The sequence below is a fragment of the Eleginops maclovinus genome, chromosome 22 (assembly GCF_036324505.1).
Source record: "Eleginops maclovinus isolate JMC-PN-2008 ecotype Puerto Natales chromosome 22, JC_Emac_rtc_rv5, whole genome shotgun sequence".
In the NCBI taxonomy this organism is placed as follows: Eukaryota; Metazoa; Chordata; class Actinopteri; order Perciformes; family Eleginopidae; genus Eleginops; species Eleginops maclovinus.
Window position 1 is genome coordinate 23,060,201 of NC_086370.1, and position 20,899 is coordinate 23,081,099.

At 41.8% G+C, this 20,899-nt stretch overlaps 1 protein-coding gene across 3 annotated transcripts; it reads left to right on the forward strand.

The window, feature by feature from the left end:
• The first annotated feature begins 166 nt into the window (after positions 1–166).
• Positions 167–19,033, forward strand: LOC134858915 (high-affinity choline transporter 1-like). 3 transcript variants are annotated; one of them, XM_063875136.1, is made up of 8 exons: positions 167–403; positions 1,421–1,534; positions 6,883–7,038; positions 10,112–10,260; positions 12,623–12,766; positions 15,952–16,105; positions 16,639–16,856; positions 17,185–19,033. In XM_063875136.1, exons 1-8 carry the CDS (start codon positions 220–222, stop codon positions 17,734–17,736), a joined length of 1,671 nt encoding a protein of 556 aa, XP_063731206.1. In that variant the 5' UTR covers positions 167–219; the 3' UTR covers positions 17,737–19,033. The 3 variants fall into 3 exon arrangements, with proteins under 3 accessions (XP_063731206.1, XP_063731208.1, XP_063731209.1); XM_063875138.1 differs by lacking the exon at positions 1,421–1,534 and having other exon boundaries at positions 169–403; XM_063875139.1 differs by lacking the exons at positions 167–403; positions 1,421–1,534 and adding an exon at positions 2,016–2,157.
• Positions 19,034–20,899: the final 1,866 nt, after the last annotated feature.

Below are 20,899 nucleotides of genomic sequence, written 5' to 3' on the forward strand. Positions count from 1 at the left end.
ACACACTGTGTGTAAATGGACGTAGTGCCCGTGACGTCATCCTCAGATTCTGGTTTCACCTTGAAGGGCGACTGCTGCAGTACCGCGCTCCACCGCCGCGCGCCTCCGAGCATTTCCTCCACACGCAGGGGAGGGGGGGAGGTGGGGGGAGGGATGTGTTGTTTCCTCCTGCAGCCGGGTACACGGTCTCTCTTTCAGTCGGCATCCTGCAGCCTCACCATGGCTGTCAACATCCCCGGCGTGGCCGTCATGATGTTCTTCTACCTGCTGGTTCTCGGGATCGGGATCTGGGCTTCCTTCAAGTCCAAGCGGGAGGCCAAGAAGGGCCAGGGGGATAAAACGGAGATGGCTCTGCTGGGGAACCGGGGCATCAACCTGGTGGTCGGCATCTTCACCATGACAGGCGAGTACCGGGAAAAAAAACCCGTGCCTTTTTTTAATCTGAACCCCCCCCTCCCCAAAAATGATCTGCCTCAGGTGTTTCTTCATCAGAAACCAGGACCGGTTAAATACCAAGTACGCATACGGGGATTTAGCGTTGGTATATGTGGGGCATTCAAAGACCCGGACAGATGAAAACGTAGCTAAATGAAATTTAAATAGCCCTGTTATAAAAGCTATTTAAAATAAAAGGCATATGGCGAGACTGTCATTCCCATTGTTCAGCACATCGACACCCCCCCCCCCCCCCCTGTTGAGTGTTATGTGGATTAATCCAATAGAACATACAGAGCACATGGCATGCACCATTTTTATCATAGCGGGTAATTCATGTTAACGGAACACAGTGTCTGACCGAGAGCTGTTACATAAATGTTCACTATTGATCCGTGAACAATAGAAAACCGGGTTGAAATCAAGAAGTTAGAGTAGCTTGAAGCAGCTGAGTCAGGGTACAATAAAAGAGGAAATAGATTTTCTTTATTGTATGTATCCTCACGCATGACAGGAGCATGTTGGGCGATAATGCCTCTCAATCCCTGCCATGATGGGCTGTTTAAAAGACATTAAACGTACAGCAAATTATTATTAATACAAACAAGAATATTAATAATATTATTTAAATAGACAATATTATTATTATTACTATTATTAATATTATTAATTATTATTATTAATTATTTTAAATAAATGGTTTGAAGTTAATGTGGTTTAAACAAGTAAAATAAAAGAGGAATTCGATGTATTTTGTAAAGCATGCCGTGTTGTGTAATAACGCCTGCCCTCCTCACAAATCACTTGCTGTCATGACGGATTGTGTTAAAGTAATTGCTCATTAAATTTACAGTAAATTCTCATTTAGATTTAATCACCTGAGCTACACTACACTGCAGGGTTCCTGCTCTCAGGTTACAGGGACACAGTAACGTCCTGTGAGTGTGTCCTCTGCCCGTATGTGACTGTGTTTGTGTGCAAACAGCTACGTGGGTCGGAGGGGGCTTCATCGTGGGCACAGCCGAGGCCGTTTATAACCCCTCCATGGGACTGATCTGGGCGGTGATGCCCATCGCAGCCACCATGTGCTTCATCATAGGTGAGGTTTCATTTTCCTGTTACAGTGTGAGGAGGGAACCAGTGGCCCCAAGAGGCGGCAGCGCTCATTACACTCACCACACTCACCACACAGAGAGGATAAGGGATTATTCTGGGATGCTTATCTCCCATCTCGCCGGGTAAAAATGTAAACTCTGTGTGGGCACGCTGTGCTTATCAGGGAAGCGCTGCAGCAGCTGTTGGTTCAAAGAGGCCCTATTAATCTTTTCCCTTTTCCTGTGGTGAGTTTGTGTGCATGTAAACGGTCTGCAAAGGATCAAATCAGAAAGTTCCTGAACATGGTGACTTCTCTCCTGAACACTCACGCTTCTTTTGGCTTGCGCTCCAACACATTGCACGTGATAGGCTAAGGGGGCGGGGACATCTCTTGGCAGGTCGATCATTAACAACCAGCTAACCAATCAGAGCAGACTGGGCTAATATACCCTCTTTAAACGACCTTTATATTTCCTGACAAGTGACCTCTGGGAAAACGTCCTCTGTCGGAAGCATAACTCAAGTCGGGAATACCTCAGATCTTTCCTAATGGGGGTCAAGTCCAACACTGCGGTCTTCAATCACTCCTCTAGACAGGGACAGGTGACAGGAACCCGTCATTACTCGGTAAGATAAGGATTATAACTCTAAAAAACACATCTGGATTCATACATTATATACATGAGGGTTTGATTCTTTGCCGTATAGCAACATTTCAATATGGAAAATAGGTATTGCCCCCACTTGCAAATTAGAGAGGAGTTTGCATCTCTGTAGGGAAATGACTGCCCTCAGGTTCTGCTATAAGACCAGCCTGCAAACCTGGTCTAAGAAAGGCAAATAGAGAATGAAAAAACAGAAGACTGCTCAACATAATAGATGAAAACAAAACTGATTTTGCTCTTTTTTCTGACCTTCGTTACGTACATTAGGGACCCTACCCTACCTTAACCCTACCTCAGCTTACTTACATAAAAGTATACTTTAAAATTGTCTGTTGCAAGTGAGGGTATTGCGAACAAAAACTGACTTAAGTACAAAATAATAAGCATCCAAACATACTTAAAGTACACATTTAAAAGTACTTGTGCAGAGTAGCCTTGCATATATCATATTAAATGAGTGGATTATGATTCGCTAAAGTCAGAGCTAACTTTATATACTGCAGCTGGATATTTGAACCTATAATCATATGTTTTATTTACTGTTCAGTACCTGTAGAGTAACTAAAGCTGTCAGATAAATGTAGTAAAAAGTCCAATACTGCCTTTAAAATGTAGGTTCAGAGTAACATACATGGAAAATGATTCTGGATAAATGCACTTCCCTGCTGTCCACCACTGCAGAACACTTCTGCTCTTCTACTCCTACACTCACGTCTAATTTTACATTGTTCCTTAAATAAAAAAAGGGTGTATTTTCTGTACTGTGGAGATCTAGCACATCTCAGGCTCATGCCGTCACACTTGGCTGAACTCTGCTTTAACGGCTAAATCCTGACAGGCTTTCAGTCATTGTTAGAAAGGTAATACATCAGAATCGGCGTGTTGTTGTTCGTGTTTAGGACATCCAGAAGGCTTTACAGTAGTTTTAATCTCTGTTTGTTATTGGACTGAGCAGGCAGCGTTATCTTCAGTAAAATCTGAACTACTCACTCTCCACTGTCCTGTTTACAGAGTTCCTGGGAACTGCTGAAAGGTCTCCTGGGAAATGTAGGAAACCACTTATTAAAGAGGCCCTGTTGTGCTGTGTAGGGGGTTTCCCTTTCCTGTTGTGTGTTTAAAGTTTATTTTGTGAATGTAAATGTTCAACAAGAGGCTAAAATCCCTGTGTTCCTGGACATGGTGACATCACTGTTTTAAACACTTCTATTGGCTAGCGCTTCCAACACATCGTATGTGATAGGCTAAGGGGGCGGGACATACTGATACACACCTGAAGATCAGCAGGAGAGGACTCTTTAAAGTAGAGACACTACATACTGATATACACCTGAACATCAGCAGGAGAGGACTCTTTAAAGTAGAGACTCTACATACTGATATACACCTGAACATCAGCAGGAGAGGACTCTTTAAAGTAGAGACTCTACATACTGATATACACCTGAACATCAGCAGGAGAGGACTCTTTAAAGTAGAGACACTACATACTGATATACACCTGAACATCAGCAGGAGAGGACTCTTTAAAGTAGAGACTCTACATACTGATATACACCTGAACATCAGCAGGAGAGGACTCTTTAAAGTAGAGACTCTACATACTGATATACACCTGAAGATCAGCAGGAGAGGACTCTTTAAAGTAGAGACACTACATACTGATATACACCTGAACATCAGCAGGAGAGGACTCTTTAAAGTAGAGACTCTACATACTGATATACACCTGAACATCAGCAGGAGAGGACTCTTTAAAGTAGAGACTCTACATACTGATATACACCTGAACATCAGCAGGAGAGGACTCTTTAAAGTAGAGACACTACATACTGATATACACCTGAACATCAGCAGGAGAGGACTCTTTAAAGTAGAGACTCTACATACTGATATACACCTGAACATCAGCAGGAGAGGACTCTTTAAAGTAGAGACTCTACATACTGATATACACCTGAACATCAGCAGGAGAGGACTCTTTAAAGTAGAGACACTACATACTGATATACACCTGAACATCAGCAGGAGAGGACTCTTTAAAGTAGAGACTCTACATACTGATATACACCTGAACATCAGGAGGAGAGGACTCTTTAAAGTAGAGACTCTACATACTGATATACGGGGATTCGTTCCCCTAAATCAGAAACATTTAGCACCTTTACGGCTCCTGAGGTGCATCAGGAGCCGTCTCAATGGAAACGCAGCGTCGCTACAAGTCTGGAGATTAGCCGAGGAAAGCAGCATTCCTCCTCCACATGAAAGTCACATGATGAAAAAGGGGGAGATTTATCCTGTTAACCCTGCGCTGAAACCTGCTCACAATGACGGGGCTCTTTCTCTGATTGCCTCTGCAGTATACGCGTCCTATAGCTATGGTTATTATAAGAAGCGATTTAGTGCTTTATGGAATAAAAGTCTTCCATCACGGGAGAAGGAGAGCGTGTGTGTAGTGCGTTTCATTATTTAGGTCATCATTTACCATCAGGGTAGATCACGAGATGCGATGGATCATCTTGTAAGTGGCTAACCACTTCTGCTAAATGCTTCCTGTGAAACTCCTGAGGGGGAATTAAAGGGAAAATAGCTTAACAGGGAAATAAAGAGGGTTGCTTAAAGTTAGAGATCTGGGGACTAAATCAAAGCTGGATGTTGAACTATATACATTTGAATGACCAATAACCAGGCTTTGGGAGTGATGGACCTGCCATTTATGTCACTTAGTGTTCCTTAAATTGCATTTTTCAGCCGTGTTTCTGTACTTATGCATCTCTGTTTTATCACTAATGTGTTCTCTGCTTCCTTCTTATCTCTGCTTGGCTTTTTAACCTGCTCTGCCACTTCAGAATCAGGATGGGTTTTATTACCAAGAACACATACAGCATGAGGAGTTTGCTTTGGTATAAATGCTGCAGTCATAAACATAGAGAGAAGAATACCTAGCAGTTTTTGTAGCCCAAAGGAGCGGGGAGAAGAACGTCTTAGGTCGGGTCGAATAGTCAGTCTGTCTTAGGAAGGTTCCTAACGGAGTCCCTCAGTGGCAGCCATGATAGGAGCTGTTTGATTCTCCAGATCAGTGGTTCTCAACTGGTGGGTGGTGGTCCCATTTTGAGTGGGTTGCAGGTACGCAGTGAAAAAGAAATCACGGAAAAAAGTCAAACTTTCATTTTGAAGCCCACTTTTATTTGAAGGCCGAAATGTTGAATGATGCGTGGTTTGACTGGAAATGGCGAAGAACAGAAACAGTTTTGATCAGGATTACGGCATGTTGGTGCAAGTCTCCAGGGAGAATAACTTTGCGGTAGAACTACTCTTCAAACGTCCATGTCGGATACCCTGTCTTTCTTTATAATAACGAAAAAATGGGGGCATGTACCCTCATCCACAATCTAAAGTAATCCACACAGCTTCTCCTCTCTCCTCTCTGTGAGGAGCAGCAGCTTCAGCTCGCAGAACAAAGGAAAGATAAATGGCAGTAATTATTATTAAATATGGCGGTAATAACAGATGTATTTAGTGGTAGGGGTTAGGGTTTGTCACATTCCTCCTGTGTGGTGAGTTTCCAGGATTGGTTTCAAGAATGTCTTTTTATTTAATACAAAAAATATTTGCCTTTTTTATTTCATAAAGTTCAATTCTGATTCTATGAAACGTGATGACCATCACCAGTTTACACTTTTTTTAAAGGTACACTTTAGTTCTGTGAAGGGATATAATCTGCCTTGCATGGCATAAATATATATATAAATATAATTATATTTATATATTTATATATATATATATAAAAATATATATATAAATATATATATATATATATAAATATATGTATATATATTTATATATATATTTATATTTATATTTTTATATATATATATATATTTATATATATATATTTATATATATAAATATATATATATAAATATATATTTATATACATATATTTATATATATAAATATATATATATAAATATTTATATAAATATTTATATATATAAATATATATATTTATATATATAATTATATTTATGTTTATATATATATACAATTTTGTTTTTTTAAATGTATTTATTTTACTGAAGTTAATTTAAGATTTGTTTTACTTTTTTGTATTTTATTTTAAATACGAATATTATTTTATTTATTTAAGTATTTTTTATTCATGTGTTGATTTTTATTTTATTTAACATATGTTGAACTTTATTCTTTGTATTGTACGTATTTGAATTTATTTATTCATTGTAGTAATTTTAGTTGATTTTATAAATGTCTTTATATTTATTTTTTTAAGTTATTAAAATAATACATCAATTATTTCATTTAATTTAGTGAATTCTTTCACAGAGACAGGAAGCAGGGGGGGGCACCTTTCAAAATAAAACAGAAATAAACAGATGGTAGCCTTTATGGAAAATCTGCATTTTGGTATAAAACAATTACCCTATTCTTACACATTTTCTGAAACCTAAAGATGTGCCTTAAATCATTCGGCAACTACAGAGACAAACATCAGCTTTAAAGTTGTCCGTAAAATAAAATGATGCGAGTACATATCTAATCAAATATGACAGATACTATACAAAAAGTGGAGAGCTGTAATCGTAATCCAATAAAGGAATTGGGATTTTAAATGTTCCTACTCTTTATTTCGCATCTGAATGTGTGTTCTTTGTCTTTGCCGTCTTCTCAGGAGGCCTCTTCTTCGCCGAGCCGATGAGAGACAATAAATACGTGACCATGATGGACCCGTTCCAGATCAAATATGGAAAAGTACCGACGGCCGCTCTGTCTCTGGCCTCACTCATATCAGAGATTATGTGGGTAACAGGAACACTCATAGGATTAGGTAAGAATGTTTCTGTGTGTGGGTGTGATGCATGTGATACTTGTGTTGTTGACCCTGGCAGCGGAGCAGCTGTTGATCGCCGCTCTCTGCCGAGGTGTTGAGTGAAACACAAGCCTGTCTCTAATTGTATGCACGGTCTGAAATAACTCCATCATGGGGTGTGACGAGATCTTGAATCACACCAACGGCCGTATGAACAAAATGCTTCCTCATAATCAAATAGCAAGTCAAGCTGCATGACATCAGGAATAAACACAATTAGGTTATTAAATATCACACTTTCAATAAATTAACAGATATTAAAGAGGCCCTTTGAAGCCTGAAACACACCTGAACATCAGCAGAGGACTCTTTAAAGTAGAGACGCTACATACTGATATACACCTGAACATCAGCAGGAGAGGACTCTTTAAAGTAGAGACTCTACATACTGATATACACCTGAACATCAGCAGGAGAGGACTCTTTAAAGTAGAGACTCTACATACTGATACACACCTGAACATCAGCAGGAGAGGACTCTTTAAAGTAGAGACACTACATACTGATATACACCTGAACATCAGCAGAGGACTCTTTAAAGTAGAGACACTACATACTGATATACACCTGAACATCAGCAGGAGAGGACTCTTTAAAGTAGAGACTCTACATACTGATACACACCTGAACATCAGCAGGAGAGGACTCTTTAAAGTAGAGACTCTACATACTGATATACACCTGAACATCAGCAGAGGACTCTTTAAAGTAGAGACGCTACATACTGATACACACCTGAACATCAGCAGAGGACTCTTTAAAGTAGAGACGCTACATACTGATACACACCTGAACATCAGCAGAGGACTCTTTAAAGTAGAGACGCTACATACTGATATACACCTGAACATCAGCAGGAGAGGACTCTTTAAAGTAGAGACTCTACATACTGATATACACCTGAACATCAGCAGAGGACTCTTTAAAGTAGAGACACTACATACTGATATACACCTGAACATCAGCAGGAGAGGACTCTTTAAAGTAGAGACACTACATACTGATATACACCTGAACATCAGCAGAGGACTCTTTAAAGTAGAGACTCTACATACTGATATACACCTGAACATCAGCAGGAGAGGACTCTTTAAAGTAGAGACTCTACATACTGATATACACCTGAACATCAGCAGGAGAGGACTCTTTAAAGTAGAGACTCTACATACTGATATACACCTGAACATCAGCAGGAGAGGACTCTTTAAAGTAGAGACACTACATACTGATATACACCTGAACATCAGCAGGAGAGGACTCTTTAAAGTAGAGACTCTACATACTGATATACACCTGAACATCAGCAAGAGAGGACTCTTTAAAGTAGAGACGCTACATACTGATATACACCTGAACATCAGCAGGAGAGGACTCTTTAAAGTAGAGACTCTACATACTGATATACACCTGAACATCAGCAGGAGAGGACTCTTTAAAGTAGAGACTCTACATACTGATATACACCTGAACATCAGCAGGAGAGGACTCTTTAAAGTAGAGACTCTACATACTGATATACACCTGAACATCAGCAGGAGAGGACTCTTTAAAGTAGAGACACTACATACTGATATACACCTGAACATCAGCAGGAGAGGACTCTTTAAAGTAGAGACACTACATACTGATATACACCTGAACATCAGCAGGAGAGGACTCTTTAAAGTAGAGACACTACATACTGATATACACCTGAACATCAGCAGGAGAGGACTCTTTAAAGTAGAGACTCTACATACTGATATACACCTGAACATCAGCAGGAGAGGACTCTTTAAAGTACAGACTCTACATACTGATATACACCTGAACATCAGCAGGAGAGAACTCTTTAAAGTAGAGACTCTACATACTGATATACACCTGAACATCAGCAGGAGAGGACTCTTTAAAGTAGAGACTCTACATACTGATATACACCTGAACATCAGCAGGAGAGGACTCTTTAAAGTAGAGACGCTACATACTGATATACACCTGAACATCAGCAGGAGAGGACTCTTTAAAGTAGAGACGCTACATACTGATACACACCTGAACATCAGCAGGGTAGGGCCCCTTTAAGAAGTGTTTATCGGATGAATTGATAAGAGACTATAGCATTGAAAGGCCGGATGGTGTGAACGTCAGAAATAAGAACCTTCCCTTTGCAAACTGTTTAAACTAGGATAAGTCAAGTCCTGTATCGCTGGTCCTTAAAAGACCTTGTAGAGATAAAGATTCCTTTCAGGTTTGAAATAACAGCAGGGAAACGCACCTGTGAACCACACAGCTGTATTTCTGTTAAGCCGGTGGATAAAAAACAGGGTTTAAAGCTTATCCTCTGACTCTACACACTTGACAAAATATATAAATATTATTAAAGTATATCTTACCTTATCTTAAAGGAATACTTCATCCACACATTTTAATTATCAATAACTCTCCTCGTGTCAGTCAAAACCTCAAAAACTGTTGGTGTTTAATAGCATATCAAACCATATATTTGGTGTCAGCAGTAAGTTGGTCTATTACAGTGTGTTCCAACCTATTGTATATATCTTGTATTTTATTTATTTTAATTTGTTAACTATTAATTTAAATGTAATTGTTTTAAATGAAAGTACATTTTATATTTGTTTTATTTAATGTTCATATTTTGAGTTTCACTATTTTTTAATTTATTTTTGTCATTTGTATTAATTATTTTTACTTTAGTTTATTTAATATATGTTTAACTTTATTCTTGTATTGTATTATACATATTTATAGTTCATTGTGGTGATTTGATTTGATATATGTCTTTATACTTAGTTAGTACGTTATTCTATGTATTGAAAAATAATGATCAGTCATTTAATTTAATTTAGTGAACTCTTTTCTTTTTTGTTTATTTTATTTATGTTTAATACAATTCCTTTATTGAATGTTATCCCATTTTTAAGTCAACTCAACTCAACTTCAATATGCAATGCTTTTTAAACATGCTGCTGTAATGAAACACTTCCCTTTTCTGGATCAGTAAACACTAAAGTGTGTGTGCATTCTCCAGGTGTTACCATGAGTGTGATCCTGAATTTGTCCTACACTGTGAGCATCTGGATCTCTGCAGCCGTGGCCATCACCTACACCCTGATGGGGGGGCTGTACTCTGTGGCGTACACCGACATCATCCAGCTCGTCCTCATTTTCATCAGCCTGGTGAGTTCCTGCTGCTCCTCTCATTCCCTGGAGGTCAGGGAAGCATAAAAGGGACAGGTCAACATTTGAGGACATGATGTAGACGAATATACAGAAACCAGTCGATGTTAAATTCCGAGCTAAAGCTGCGAGGCGCTCAGCCAGGTTCAGAATAAAGGCTGGAGAGAAAGGAAACGGATATTTAAGCTCTGTTTAAAGTTTAAAAATAGGCCCAACAAGAGCTTTTAAACTCAGTAATTAACATGTTGTGTCTCGCATGTCTGTACAGAATACTTAAAAACATCAATTTGAGGTTTTAGGCGGGGTTTAGTGCACTCCTTGATGTCTCCCCTCCCCCCGCTCCACTGTACATGTTCTGCTGCTCACCAGGAAAGAGTGACAGTGCTCAATTACCCGTCAAACCACTGTCATTTTAACATTTCTATTTGTGGTCAGATTAAAAGAGACACGTGTTAATGTTGGTGCGCTGGAGGAGTTTGAAGGGGTATTTTTAAACTTTGGAAAGAACGAAGCTATCAACCTGCTATGCTGACCAGGGAGTTGGCATCTCCCTGGTTCCCTGGACTAAAAGCATTGGATTGCTCCATGTGATTGTGGATTATTGCAGGAAATGATCTTTTCTAAGTATAAAGCTAACGTTAGGCTATAAAGCAACTACAGCACGGTCACATGACTTCACCACCGCTAAGGTAAAGGCGGCTAATGTTGGGCTATAAAGGAACTACAGCACGGTCACATGACTTCACCACCGCTAAGCTAAAGGAGGCTAATGTTGGGCTATAAAGGAACTACAGCACGGTCACATGACTTCACCACCGCTAAGCTAAAGGCGGCTAATGTTGGGCTATAAAGGAACTACAGCACGGTCACATGACTTCACGTCACCACCGCTAAGCTAAAGGAGGCTAATGTTGGGCTATAAAGGAACTACAGCACGGTCACATGACTTCACGTCACCACCGCTAAGCTAAAGGAGGCTAATGTTGGGCTATAAAGGAACTACAGCACGGTCACATGACTTCACGTCTCCACCGCTAAGCTAAAGGAGGCTAATGTTGGACTATAAAGGAACTACAGCACGGTCACATGACTTCACATCACCACCGCTAAGCTAAAGGAGGCTAATGTTGGGCTATAAAGGAACTACAGCACGGTCACATGACTTCACGTCTCCACCGCTAAGCTAAAGGAGGCTAATGTTGGGCTATAAAGGAACTACAGCACGGTCACATGACTTCACCTCACCACCGCTAAGCTAAAGGAGGCTAACGTTGTGCATGATGAAGTTTAAGCGTCTCATTTACGCACATGTTAGCAACCTTTTTTTATACAAACCACTGACTTCCGGGCCAGGGAACAGGAAGTAGGAAGCTGCTGACTCATTACCAGGTTTTAGGGCTTGTTTGACAGTTAATGGTCAAACTTACCAAACCTCTGTCCTAATAGGATGCGGTTTAACTTGGTGTTTGAGTTTCGACACACTGCATGAGAACACAGCGGTAGAACGGATCCCTGTTCTCTTTATCACACTCTGGGGTTCTGCTGCCACAGCCTTATTTGGTCTGGTATGAGCTGTAGCTTATGGAGGATTATGTCAGCCAATTTTGGGTAAATACTTGGGGATAATAAGGATTTACTGAGTCACTTCACTTCTCCATTTTCCTGCAGTTATGGAAGGTTCTAACAAAGTATTATCCCATTATCCAACGGCAAAACGTTTATTTGATATTCTCCTTATGTAAGCAGCTTGAGCCTCCTTGTTTTAAAGTCTGCATTTTGTGAATTTTCCAGCTTTGAAGGAGGGTTTCATTCATTTCAGACCGTGTTATTTTGGAGTAAGTCCCTTTGTTGTTTAAACATCGTCTCAGGACAACTGTGAGATGGCTCAGTTTGGATACTGTGTGTGTGTGTGTGTGAGAATATGTCTGTGTTTATGTGGTAACGGTACATTAGACAAGACTGGCAAGCTATGCAGGTACCATCATCTGCATTATGCATGCTTCTATAGATGCCAGCTGTCTCCCCAAACACTGAAGTACAAGTAAATAAATAAACCATTTGGCTGAATTGAGTGAGGAAGAAATAGCCGTGTTATTTTAGGATTAACTTCACTTCACCATCGGCGGCAAAACCCTCGTAAACTGTGCAGAATGAAGAGCTTATTAAGACAGATAAACCACTGTGTATATAGTAATACACCTGCTTTATATAAAACACATTTTATAAAATATATTTTGAACACATTCACTTTACCTTTACTGTGTTTTATCCTAAAATATTCAACATTTCCTCTGGGATAAATAAAGTACTCTTTTTAGTTTGTTATTGGTGGTCTTACACGAGGGTCTCTCTCTCTCCTCAGTGGCTGTGCGTCCCCTTCGCTCTGACGGGCCCCGCAGTCACAGACATCACGGAAACCGCCTACAACTACACCTACCAGAACCCGTGGGTGGGAACTCTGGAGGCCGACAGAGCCTGGAGGTGGATCGATAACTTTCTACTTCTGGTAAGACGGGGGGGCTTTTCATGAGAGACTCATCAGAGCGGTGCAGGGAGGGTGCATTTTATGTGGGCGAATCGGAAGTGAGCATCACTCCCTCGAAAAAAGCCTGGGATTTCTCCGTTGTGTGAGTTGTGAGTGAGTTGCAGAAAATGACCTCTGTGTCAAACAAATGTTCAGGATGCTTGCACGCTTTATTCAGCTGGATAATCTCAACATATTAACACCACTTTATGATTTCTGAAGTAAAAAGCTAACTTTAGGCTATAAAGGAACTACAGCACAGACTTCACGTCACCACCGCTAAGCTAAAGGCGGCTAATGTTGGGCGTGATGACGTTTAGTCGTCTCGTTTACACAATTGTTAGCAACGGCCTTTGTTAAATCCACCAGTGGGGTATTTACTGACGTATTATATGTTGTAGAACCAAACGTTAAAATGCTTTAAGCTTGTGTTAACCACAGACCTTATTTAAGGTAACTCATTCCCTGGTTTTAGGACTCATTCCTGCACCACTCATGCAAAAGGCGATGTAGTAACAAATGTGTTCTCATTTTTGTATGATACCTCTTCTTCAGGACTTGCATACTGTTCTTACGCCGTGTTTTGACTGCATTTTTACAGCTCTGCTCGACTGTGGTTTGGTAACTGGAACATTTCTCTATTTTGTTTTACACTGAGGACAGAACACCCTCAGTGTAGGTCGGGTAATCAGCTGTTCCCTCGAAGCAACAGCCCTTGAAATTACTGTGTAAAAGGAACGCTTGTCTTGCCTTCATCAATTGTAAGGTGTGGTGTGCAGGGCAGCTCGGCCCAGCTCTTGTTCACTGGTTCGGGAAAAATGCAGTTGCAATGGATGATAGACTTTGATACCAAACTCAGATTTCGTGCAAGGTATCCAGGTTCAGTTTTGAAATGAGGTTTTGCTTGATATCCTGTGACAAGCTGGTGACTTTTCACCTGCTCAGCATCCATGTCTTGGAGCCTCAAGGTGCTACTAAAAATAGTCCTTGAGTGTCTCTCCTGGGACATGTCTCCATGTCTCCATGCTTTAATGTTCACAAAGCTCTTTATGTTTCTCATACTGCCTGTGCTGCATCACCTCTTTTCACCCTCTGTCTGAAACCAGAGCCCAGTCTGCTCTGATTGGTTAGCTGGCCGGCTCTGTTGTGATTGGTCAACCAGCTTAGAGATGTCCCGCCCCTTAGCCTATTATGTGCAATGTATCGGAATGCTAGCCATAAGAGCGTGAGCGTTCCTTAGCGTTGTCACCATGTTCTGGAACTTTGGGATTTTAGCATTTGTTGACCATTTACATGCACTAAAACCTATAGAACACAAAGGGCAAACCCCCAAAAGTACAATAGGACCTCTCTAAGTTGTACCTCCATAGCCCTCCTGCTACAGTTTCTCTTCTATCAATCTCTGCTGGTAGCTTCTCTACAGATCTTGGGCAAGTGCCAGAGTATTTGTATGCAGCCCAACATGCCAGCCCTCATATACAGTTTTAGAAAGCTTACCTAGACTATTAATAAATATCGTAGTTTATGATCACATTCAGCAACTCTAGATTGAAATGGCTACCTTTGTTCCTATGTGTGTTAAAGGTGACGCTGGTTTTAGGTTTGTCCAAGGATGTCCTCTGCCCCGCTGCTTTATCACATTATGGGCAGCACATCAAGTTTCAGATTGAACTGGACGGGATCCAATTGAGCTTTTTCACAGATTATATCTCCCTTTATCTCAATAGCCTGTGATCGCTGTTGTGCAACGAGGCGGACCGCACTGCAGGTGTAACTCAAACATGTTCCTTGGGGTCATGTTTGCTCAGAACCTGCAGAAATGTGAATTCCTCCACATAAAATAGTCGGGAGTTTTAAATCTGGCTCAAGTTTTGCAGGACTAAACATGACTCTGTAAAAAAGTTTAGCTAAATCTGTTAATAAGCTCCCATCGGTCCTGGGAAAAGAACAAGAAGAAGCCCCCCGTTTGGGCCTCTCATTATTTAAGATAAGATTAAATTGAGCCTTTTTAAATCCCAAAGGATTTCCAAAAACCTAAAGCAGCTCTCAGTCCATTTTACATTTTCTGTTCCAGTTCCAGTCTTGCTTGATTTGTATGATATAAGACGACTTCCTGTCTCTTCTTCTGCTGTTCACTTTAGTGTTTACTTCCTGTCTGTGTTCTTCTGCTGTTCCCTTTAGTGTTTACTTCCTGTCTGTCTTCTTCTGCTGTTCCCTTTAGTGTTTACTTCCTGTTTGTCTTCTTCTTCTGCTGTTCCCTTTAGTGTTTACTTCCTGTCTGTCTTCTTCTGCTGTTCCCTTTAGTGTTTACTTCCTGTCTGTCTTCTTCTGCTGTTCCCTTTAGTGTTTACTTCCTGTCTGTCTTCTTCTGCTGTTCCCTTTAGTGTTTGCTTCCCGTCTTGTCTTCTGCTGTTCCCTTTAGTGTTTACTTCCTGCCTGTCTTCTTCTGCTGTTCCCTTTAGTGTTTACTTCCTGTCTGTCTTCTTCTGCTGTTCCCTTTAGTGTTTGCTTCCTGTCTTGTCTTCTTCTGCTGTTCCCTTTAGTGTTTACTTCCTGTCTGTCTTCTTCTGCTGTTCCCTTTAGTGTTTACTTCCTGTCTGTCTTCTTCTGCTGTTCCCTTTAGTGTTTACTTCCTGCCTGTCTTCTTCTGCTGTTCCCTTTAGTGTTTACTTCCTGTCTGTCTTCTTCTGCTGTTCCCTTTAGTGTTTACTTCCTGTCTGTCTTCTTCTGCTGTTCCCTTTAGTGTTTGCTTCCTGTCTGTCTTCTTCTGCTGTTCCCTTTAGTGTTTACTTCTTGATGGAGGAAACTATGGTTTGTTGTCCACAGCTGACGTTGAATTGACCGGTCTTCTTTCTGCAGATTGATATGACAGCACATGGTGCCTTAATCCTCCCCAGCAACAGTCTGTTCTCCTTAGCAACGGTCTGCTAGTGAAAATTAAGAACCTCCAGAATGTCCTAATTGACCAATCAGAATGGAGTATTCATATGAGCCGTGTAACAAAACAAATAGTGAGGATTTTTCTCTTCATCAAACTCACCTCTGGTTTTGTTTCCTTCCCCCTCGACTGTCGGTCCTCCGTCTTTCCCCCAGAGGTTTTTCTTTAATAAAGAACGTCTTCTTCTTCCTCTTCCTCTTTGTCTCTTTCTTCCTCGTCTCTCTCCAAGGGTTTGGGCAACCTGGGTCTCCAGAACTTCCACCAGAGGACGCTGTCAGCCGCCTCCTCGTCCACGGCCAAGATCACCTGCTTCGCCGCCGCCTTCATCGTCCCGACGCTCGGCATCCCCCCCATCCTGCTGGGAGCCGTCGCTGCGTCCACAAGTAGGAATCAGTTACATGTCTTTATGAATTGGAGTGTTTTTGAGTACCTTAAAAGCGCTCTTTAAATACAGTTTGTTATTATTATTTTATTGTTTTATTAAATCTTGAGTTTGGTTTTTGGTGTTTTATCAATCACAAAGTTTATTAATGATACTAAATAAATAATAAAGGACCTGAACTCTTCATACCTAAACTTAAGGTCAGTGAAGGTATGAAGAGTTCTTAACATAACTGACTCAATCAAATGAAACCTGGTGCAGTGCCGGGTGTGAGATGTTTGAATCATCCTCTGCTAAATGATATTCAACAAACACTTTATCTAAATAACAGAATTAAATGAGAAAAGATGCAAAAAAAGATGCAGTATCATCCTGCTCTTCCTCATCGCCACTGAGCTGAGTGAGGTGCACACACTGAGGGGAATTTAGCCTGAATTAACTGAGTTCCTACTGTGTGTGTGTGTGTGTGTGTGTGTGTGTGTGTGTGTGTGTGTGTGTGTGTGTGTGTGTGTGTGTGTGTGTCCGTGTCCTCAGACTGGAACATGACGTCATATGGCTCTCCCTCTCCGGTCCTGCGGGGGGAGACGGGGCTGGTGCTGCCCATCGTCCTGCAGCACCTCACCCCCACCTACATCTCCATCGTGGGCATCGGGGCGGTGGCCGCCGCCGTGATGTCATCGACTGACTCCGCCCTCCTGTCTGCCGCCTCCATCTTCACTGCAAACATCTACAGGAACATCATCAGACCACAGGTGAGGAGGAGGGGGAGGAGGAGGAGGAGGAGGAGGAAGAGTAGTGAGAGGAGGAGGAGGAAGAAGAATAGGGGGGGGGGGAGCAGGATGAGGAGGAAGAACAATAGGAGGAGGAAGAATAGAAGAGGAGGCGGAGGGGGAAGAGGGGTAGGAAGAAGAGGAGGAAGAGGATTAGGAGGAGGAGGAAGAGTAGCGAGAGGAAGAGGAGTTGGAGGAGGAAAAGGAGGATGGGGAGAAAGAGGAAGAGTATGAGGAGGAAGAGGAGGAGGATAGCTGAAAGTTTGTATTAATACCTGATCCCCCCCGGTTCTCCCCCGGTCCCCCCCAGGCATCGGAGCGGGAGATCCAGTGGGTGATCCGGATCTCCGTGGTGGTGGTGGGTCTGGCCGGCACCTCGCTCACCTTCCTGGACAACAGCGTGCTGATGATCTGGCTGCTGCGCTCCGACCTCACCTACACCCTGATGCTGCCGCAGCTCGTGTGCGTGCTCTTCTTCAGCGTCTCCAACGGTTACGGCGCCGTGCTGGGCTGCTTCATAGGCATGCTGCTGCGGGTGCTGAGCGGCGAGCCCCTGCTCAAGATCCCCGCCCTCATCAAGTTCCCGGGGGGCAGCATGGTGGACGGAGTCTACATCCAGGGCGCCCCGGTGCGGACCATCTGCATGCTGTCCGCCGTGGCGTCCATCCTGCTGTTCTCCTACCTGTTCTCCGTGCTCTTCAACAAGGACCTGATCCCGGAGCGCTGGGACGTGTTTAACGTGAAGGCGCAGTACTCGATACAGACACAGGACGAGCTGAAGTCTGACATTAAGGACGAGGCCCTGAAGGAGCCCAGCGAGAACACTGAGGCGTGTGAGCCCATGTTAGAGTCGGCATGTTAAAGTAGGAACGTTCATTTAAAAAAAACACATTTTATACCATTTTAAGGACTGGTTTAAGAACAATTATTAAATGTGAAACTACATTATTTTAAAAGTACAGTATATTTTGAATTTTTTGTATACTTTTATATACAGTACAAGTGGGAAAACACACACACCAATGTTCTTTATGTTATATTGAGAGCTTTGCATTTTATTTGCCTTTTATTTCATTGATTGTATGACAATTACGACCCGGGCACAACCATGTAAAGCCAACCACCTCCTCCAGGGGGCCGACCGGTGCCAACGTGCTTCAACGACCCAGAAAACATACCTTAGGAGCGCATAGGATCCAAATATAAAAACACAAATGTGCCAAACACATGCAGCTTCAGCCACTTGAGGAAACATGAGCAGCGTTTACTAAAAGCTGCTGAAACCAAACGCAACAGAGACCAGGGGACACTAAAGAGAGACACACACTGCTGGAGACCAGGGGACACTAAAGAGAGACACACACTGCTGGGAGCGCTGGGTGACGTTCAGGGTCATAAAGCTGTCTCTGTCTCTGTTGTTGTTCTCCTGAAATGTTTTCTGGTCTTATTCTAACGATGTGATCACATGACTCCTGATGTCACTGCCAATATTTTACCCCTAGTTGTTGGTCATGTTGATGACAGGCCCAAAAAATAATGGCCCAGCTTTATGATCCTGAACGTCACCGAGCGCTCCGGTCCCAGCTGTGTGCGTCTCTCTTTAGTGTCCCCTGGTCTCCAGCTGTGTGCGTCTGTCTTTAGTGTCCCCTGGTCTCCAGCTGTGTGCGTCTGTCTTTAGTGTCCCCTGGTCTCCAGCTGTGTGCGTCTCTCGTTAGTGTCCCCTGGTCTCCGTTGTGTTGGAGCTTCTTGCAGCGTTTGGTTTCTGCAGCTTTCAGTAAACTCTGCTCATGTTTCCTCAAGCTGCTGAATGTCCTCTGGATGCTGCATGTGTTGAAGAGCTGCTGCAGATGTTTCTTCACGTGTTTTTATATCTGCACTCGGCTCACAAGCTGCAGCACTTTCCTCTTCTCCTGATGGCAGAGTTTGGTTCGTTGCAGCCCGTTTGCTACCGGTCGGCCCCCACTCCCCTCCACCATGACCAGGAATGCAATACTCACGATTGTTTCACGTGTTTTCTTGAGCAACATTTTACGTATGAACCATAACTCCAAAGTGCTGCTGATGATTGTACTGTAGTTTCTTCTTCTTTTGTCAGATGTACACACATGTGAAGGAGGCCAGAGAGTTGATAAACTTGTGTGCACAAACTGATCATCCAATGGGAGCACGTTATTTGTTTGAGTTATCTTAGGTGTGAAGGAGTTGTGGGAAACCTTTTAAGGCCACCTGTAAAATCTTCTCTCTGACAGACAAACTTGGATTTGGGATTACTGTCCTGCCGGTGCAGCTCTGTTATCTTGGAAACAACACCCAAGAAAACATCTGATTTTGGCAGGAAGTTAATATTAAAAGACAAACATTAACAGGACGCCCCTGCTCTTCACTGAGCTCTTTGAATTTCCAAAGAAAAATATTAATAAAGGTACTTAATACGAGGCTCGCTGACCGCTCGGGTCCCCCGGGCTGCAGCCTGCGGGGTTTATGAGATAATTCCTTCATGCTTTACACAAGAAAAAAGGTGTGTTTGTGTTGGGTTTGCACACGGTCTTCTTTATTTAAAGCATTTAAAACTCTTTGTGTCTTAAACCAGGCCAGTGAGCGGTTAATGCTGCAGCTCTGATACGGAGTAATTACAGGCTGCTTTAAAAAAAAAAACCCAATGAGGCCAACAGATTAAATTATGGTGAACTCAGCGCGGAGCAAAACGGATTATCGGAGAGTCGCCTGACGTTTCTAATCAGTCAGAAATAAACATATTTCTCATGCCCTTTACTTTACACACTATAGTTTACCTTCCTGACATGAACAGTGTGTCGTGTTGCACCTTATACACCAACACAGCCTTTTTATGACATCTTAACACAACTTCAACTCACCGGAATGTTGGATTTATATTCAGGGGAAGTTCTTCATATCTCTGCTGGTATTTAGGAAAAGACAACCGGAGGGATTAAGGGGATTATTTCCTGCAACAGGCTCAGGGTTATGTCCTGATGGATGTCACTCTGCAAAGTCCCTAATAATAATAGAAAAAAGGTATTACCCACCCTGAAAATAAAACAAATAATAATAATAGAAATATAATGTATAACTTGATAATACTACAAACAATAAAACAGTTCTTTACCTATAATTAAAAAAGACGATATAAGCCAACAGTTTGAAATATTTTACGAATTAAAATATATATATATATGGGTTAAAATAATAGTAATTAATAATATTTACAATTAAAACAATATATATATATTAGGTATTTATTATATATATATATAAAATAATACAACTGAAAATAATAAATACAAAAAACTTGAATTAATAACGCTGTTAATTATTTAAATAAACACAAAAAATAATACAAAATATAATTATCATAATTAAAAATAAACAATAATAATAGGATTCAAGAAGGATCAAATAAGAGTGTAAAACCTAGTTTAAAAATACTGGAATTTCTCTTGAAACAACCTACTACACCCCAAAAATGTGCCCTGTCTTCACTATTTGCTGCTGCCATATTTAAACACTTGTAGTAATATTAGGGTAATCAAACCACGTGCCTGTGTGTCTCTGCGTACATATGGCCGCTCATGAATAAAGATATATTTCACAATAATATTTAGATTGTTTTGCTCTTGCTGCTGCTTCAGTCCACACCACTTAATCTGCCTCAGCTCACGATGCCCTCTGTTTGATAATTCAACATGGAGGCCGAGAGGCCCGCAGTGACAGATGTCCAGACGCCCCCTCCTCCCTCCCTCCTCCCTCCCTCCCTCCCTCCCCATCTCTTCCCCTGAGTAACAATATATCACAGAGGTATTATTACGAGGTGACTGGTGTGTGTGTGTGTGTGTGTGGAACAATCGTCAGAGGACAAAGTGAGGCGGTGATGAAGGTCTTCTATTATAAGACTATAAGTGCGGCGGCTGCCAAGAGGCACTACTTCCTGTGTCCTTCCTTTGATACTCAGGGTGGTGATGAGGCTCAGGGATATGAGTGTGAAGTACAGTAGGGGGGGGGGGTTG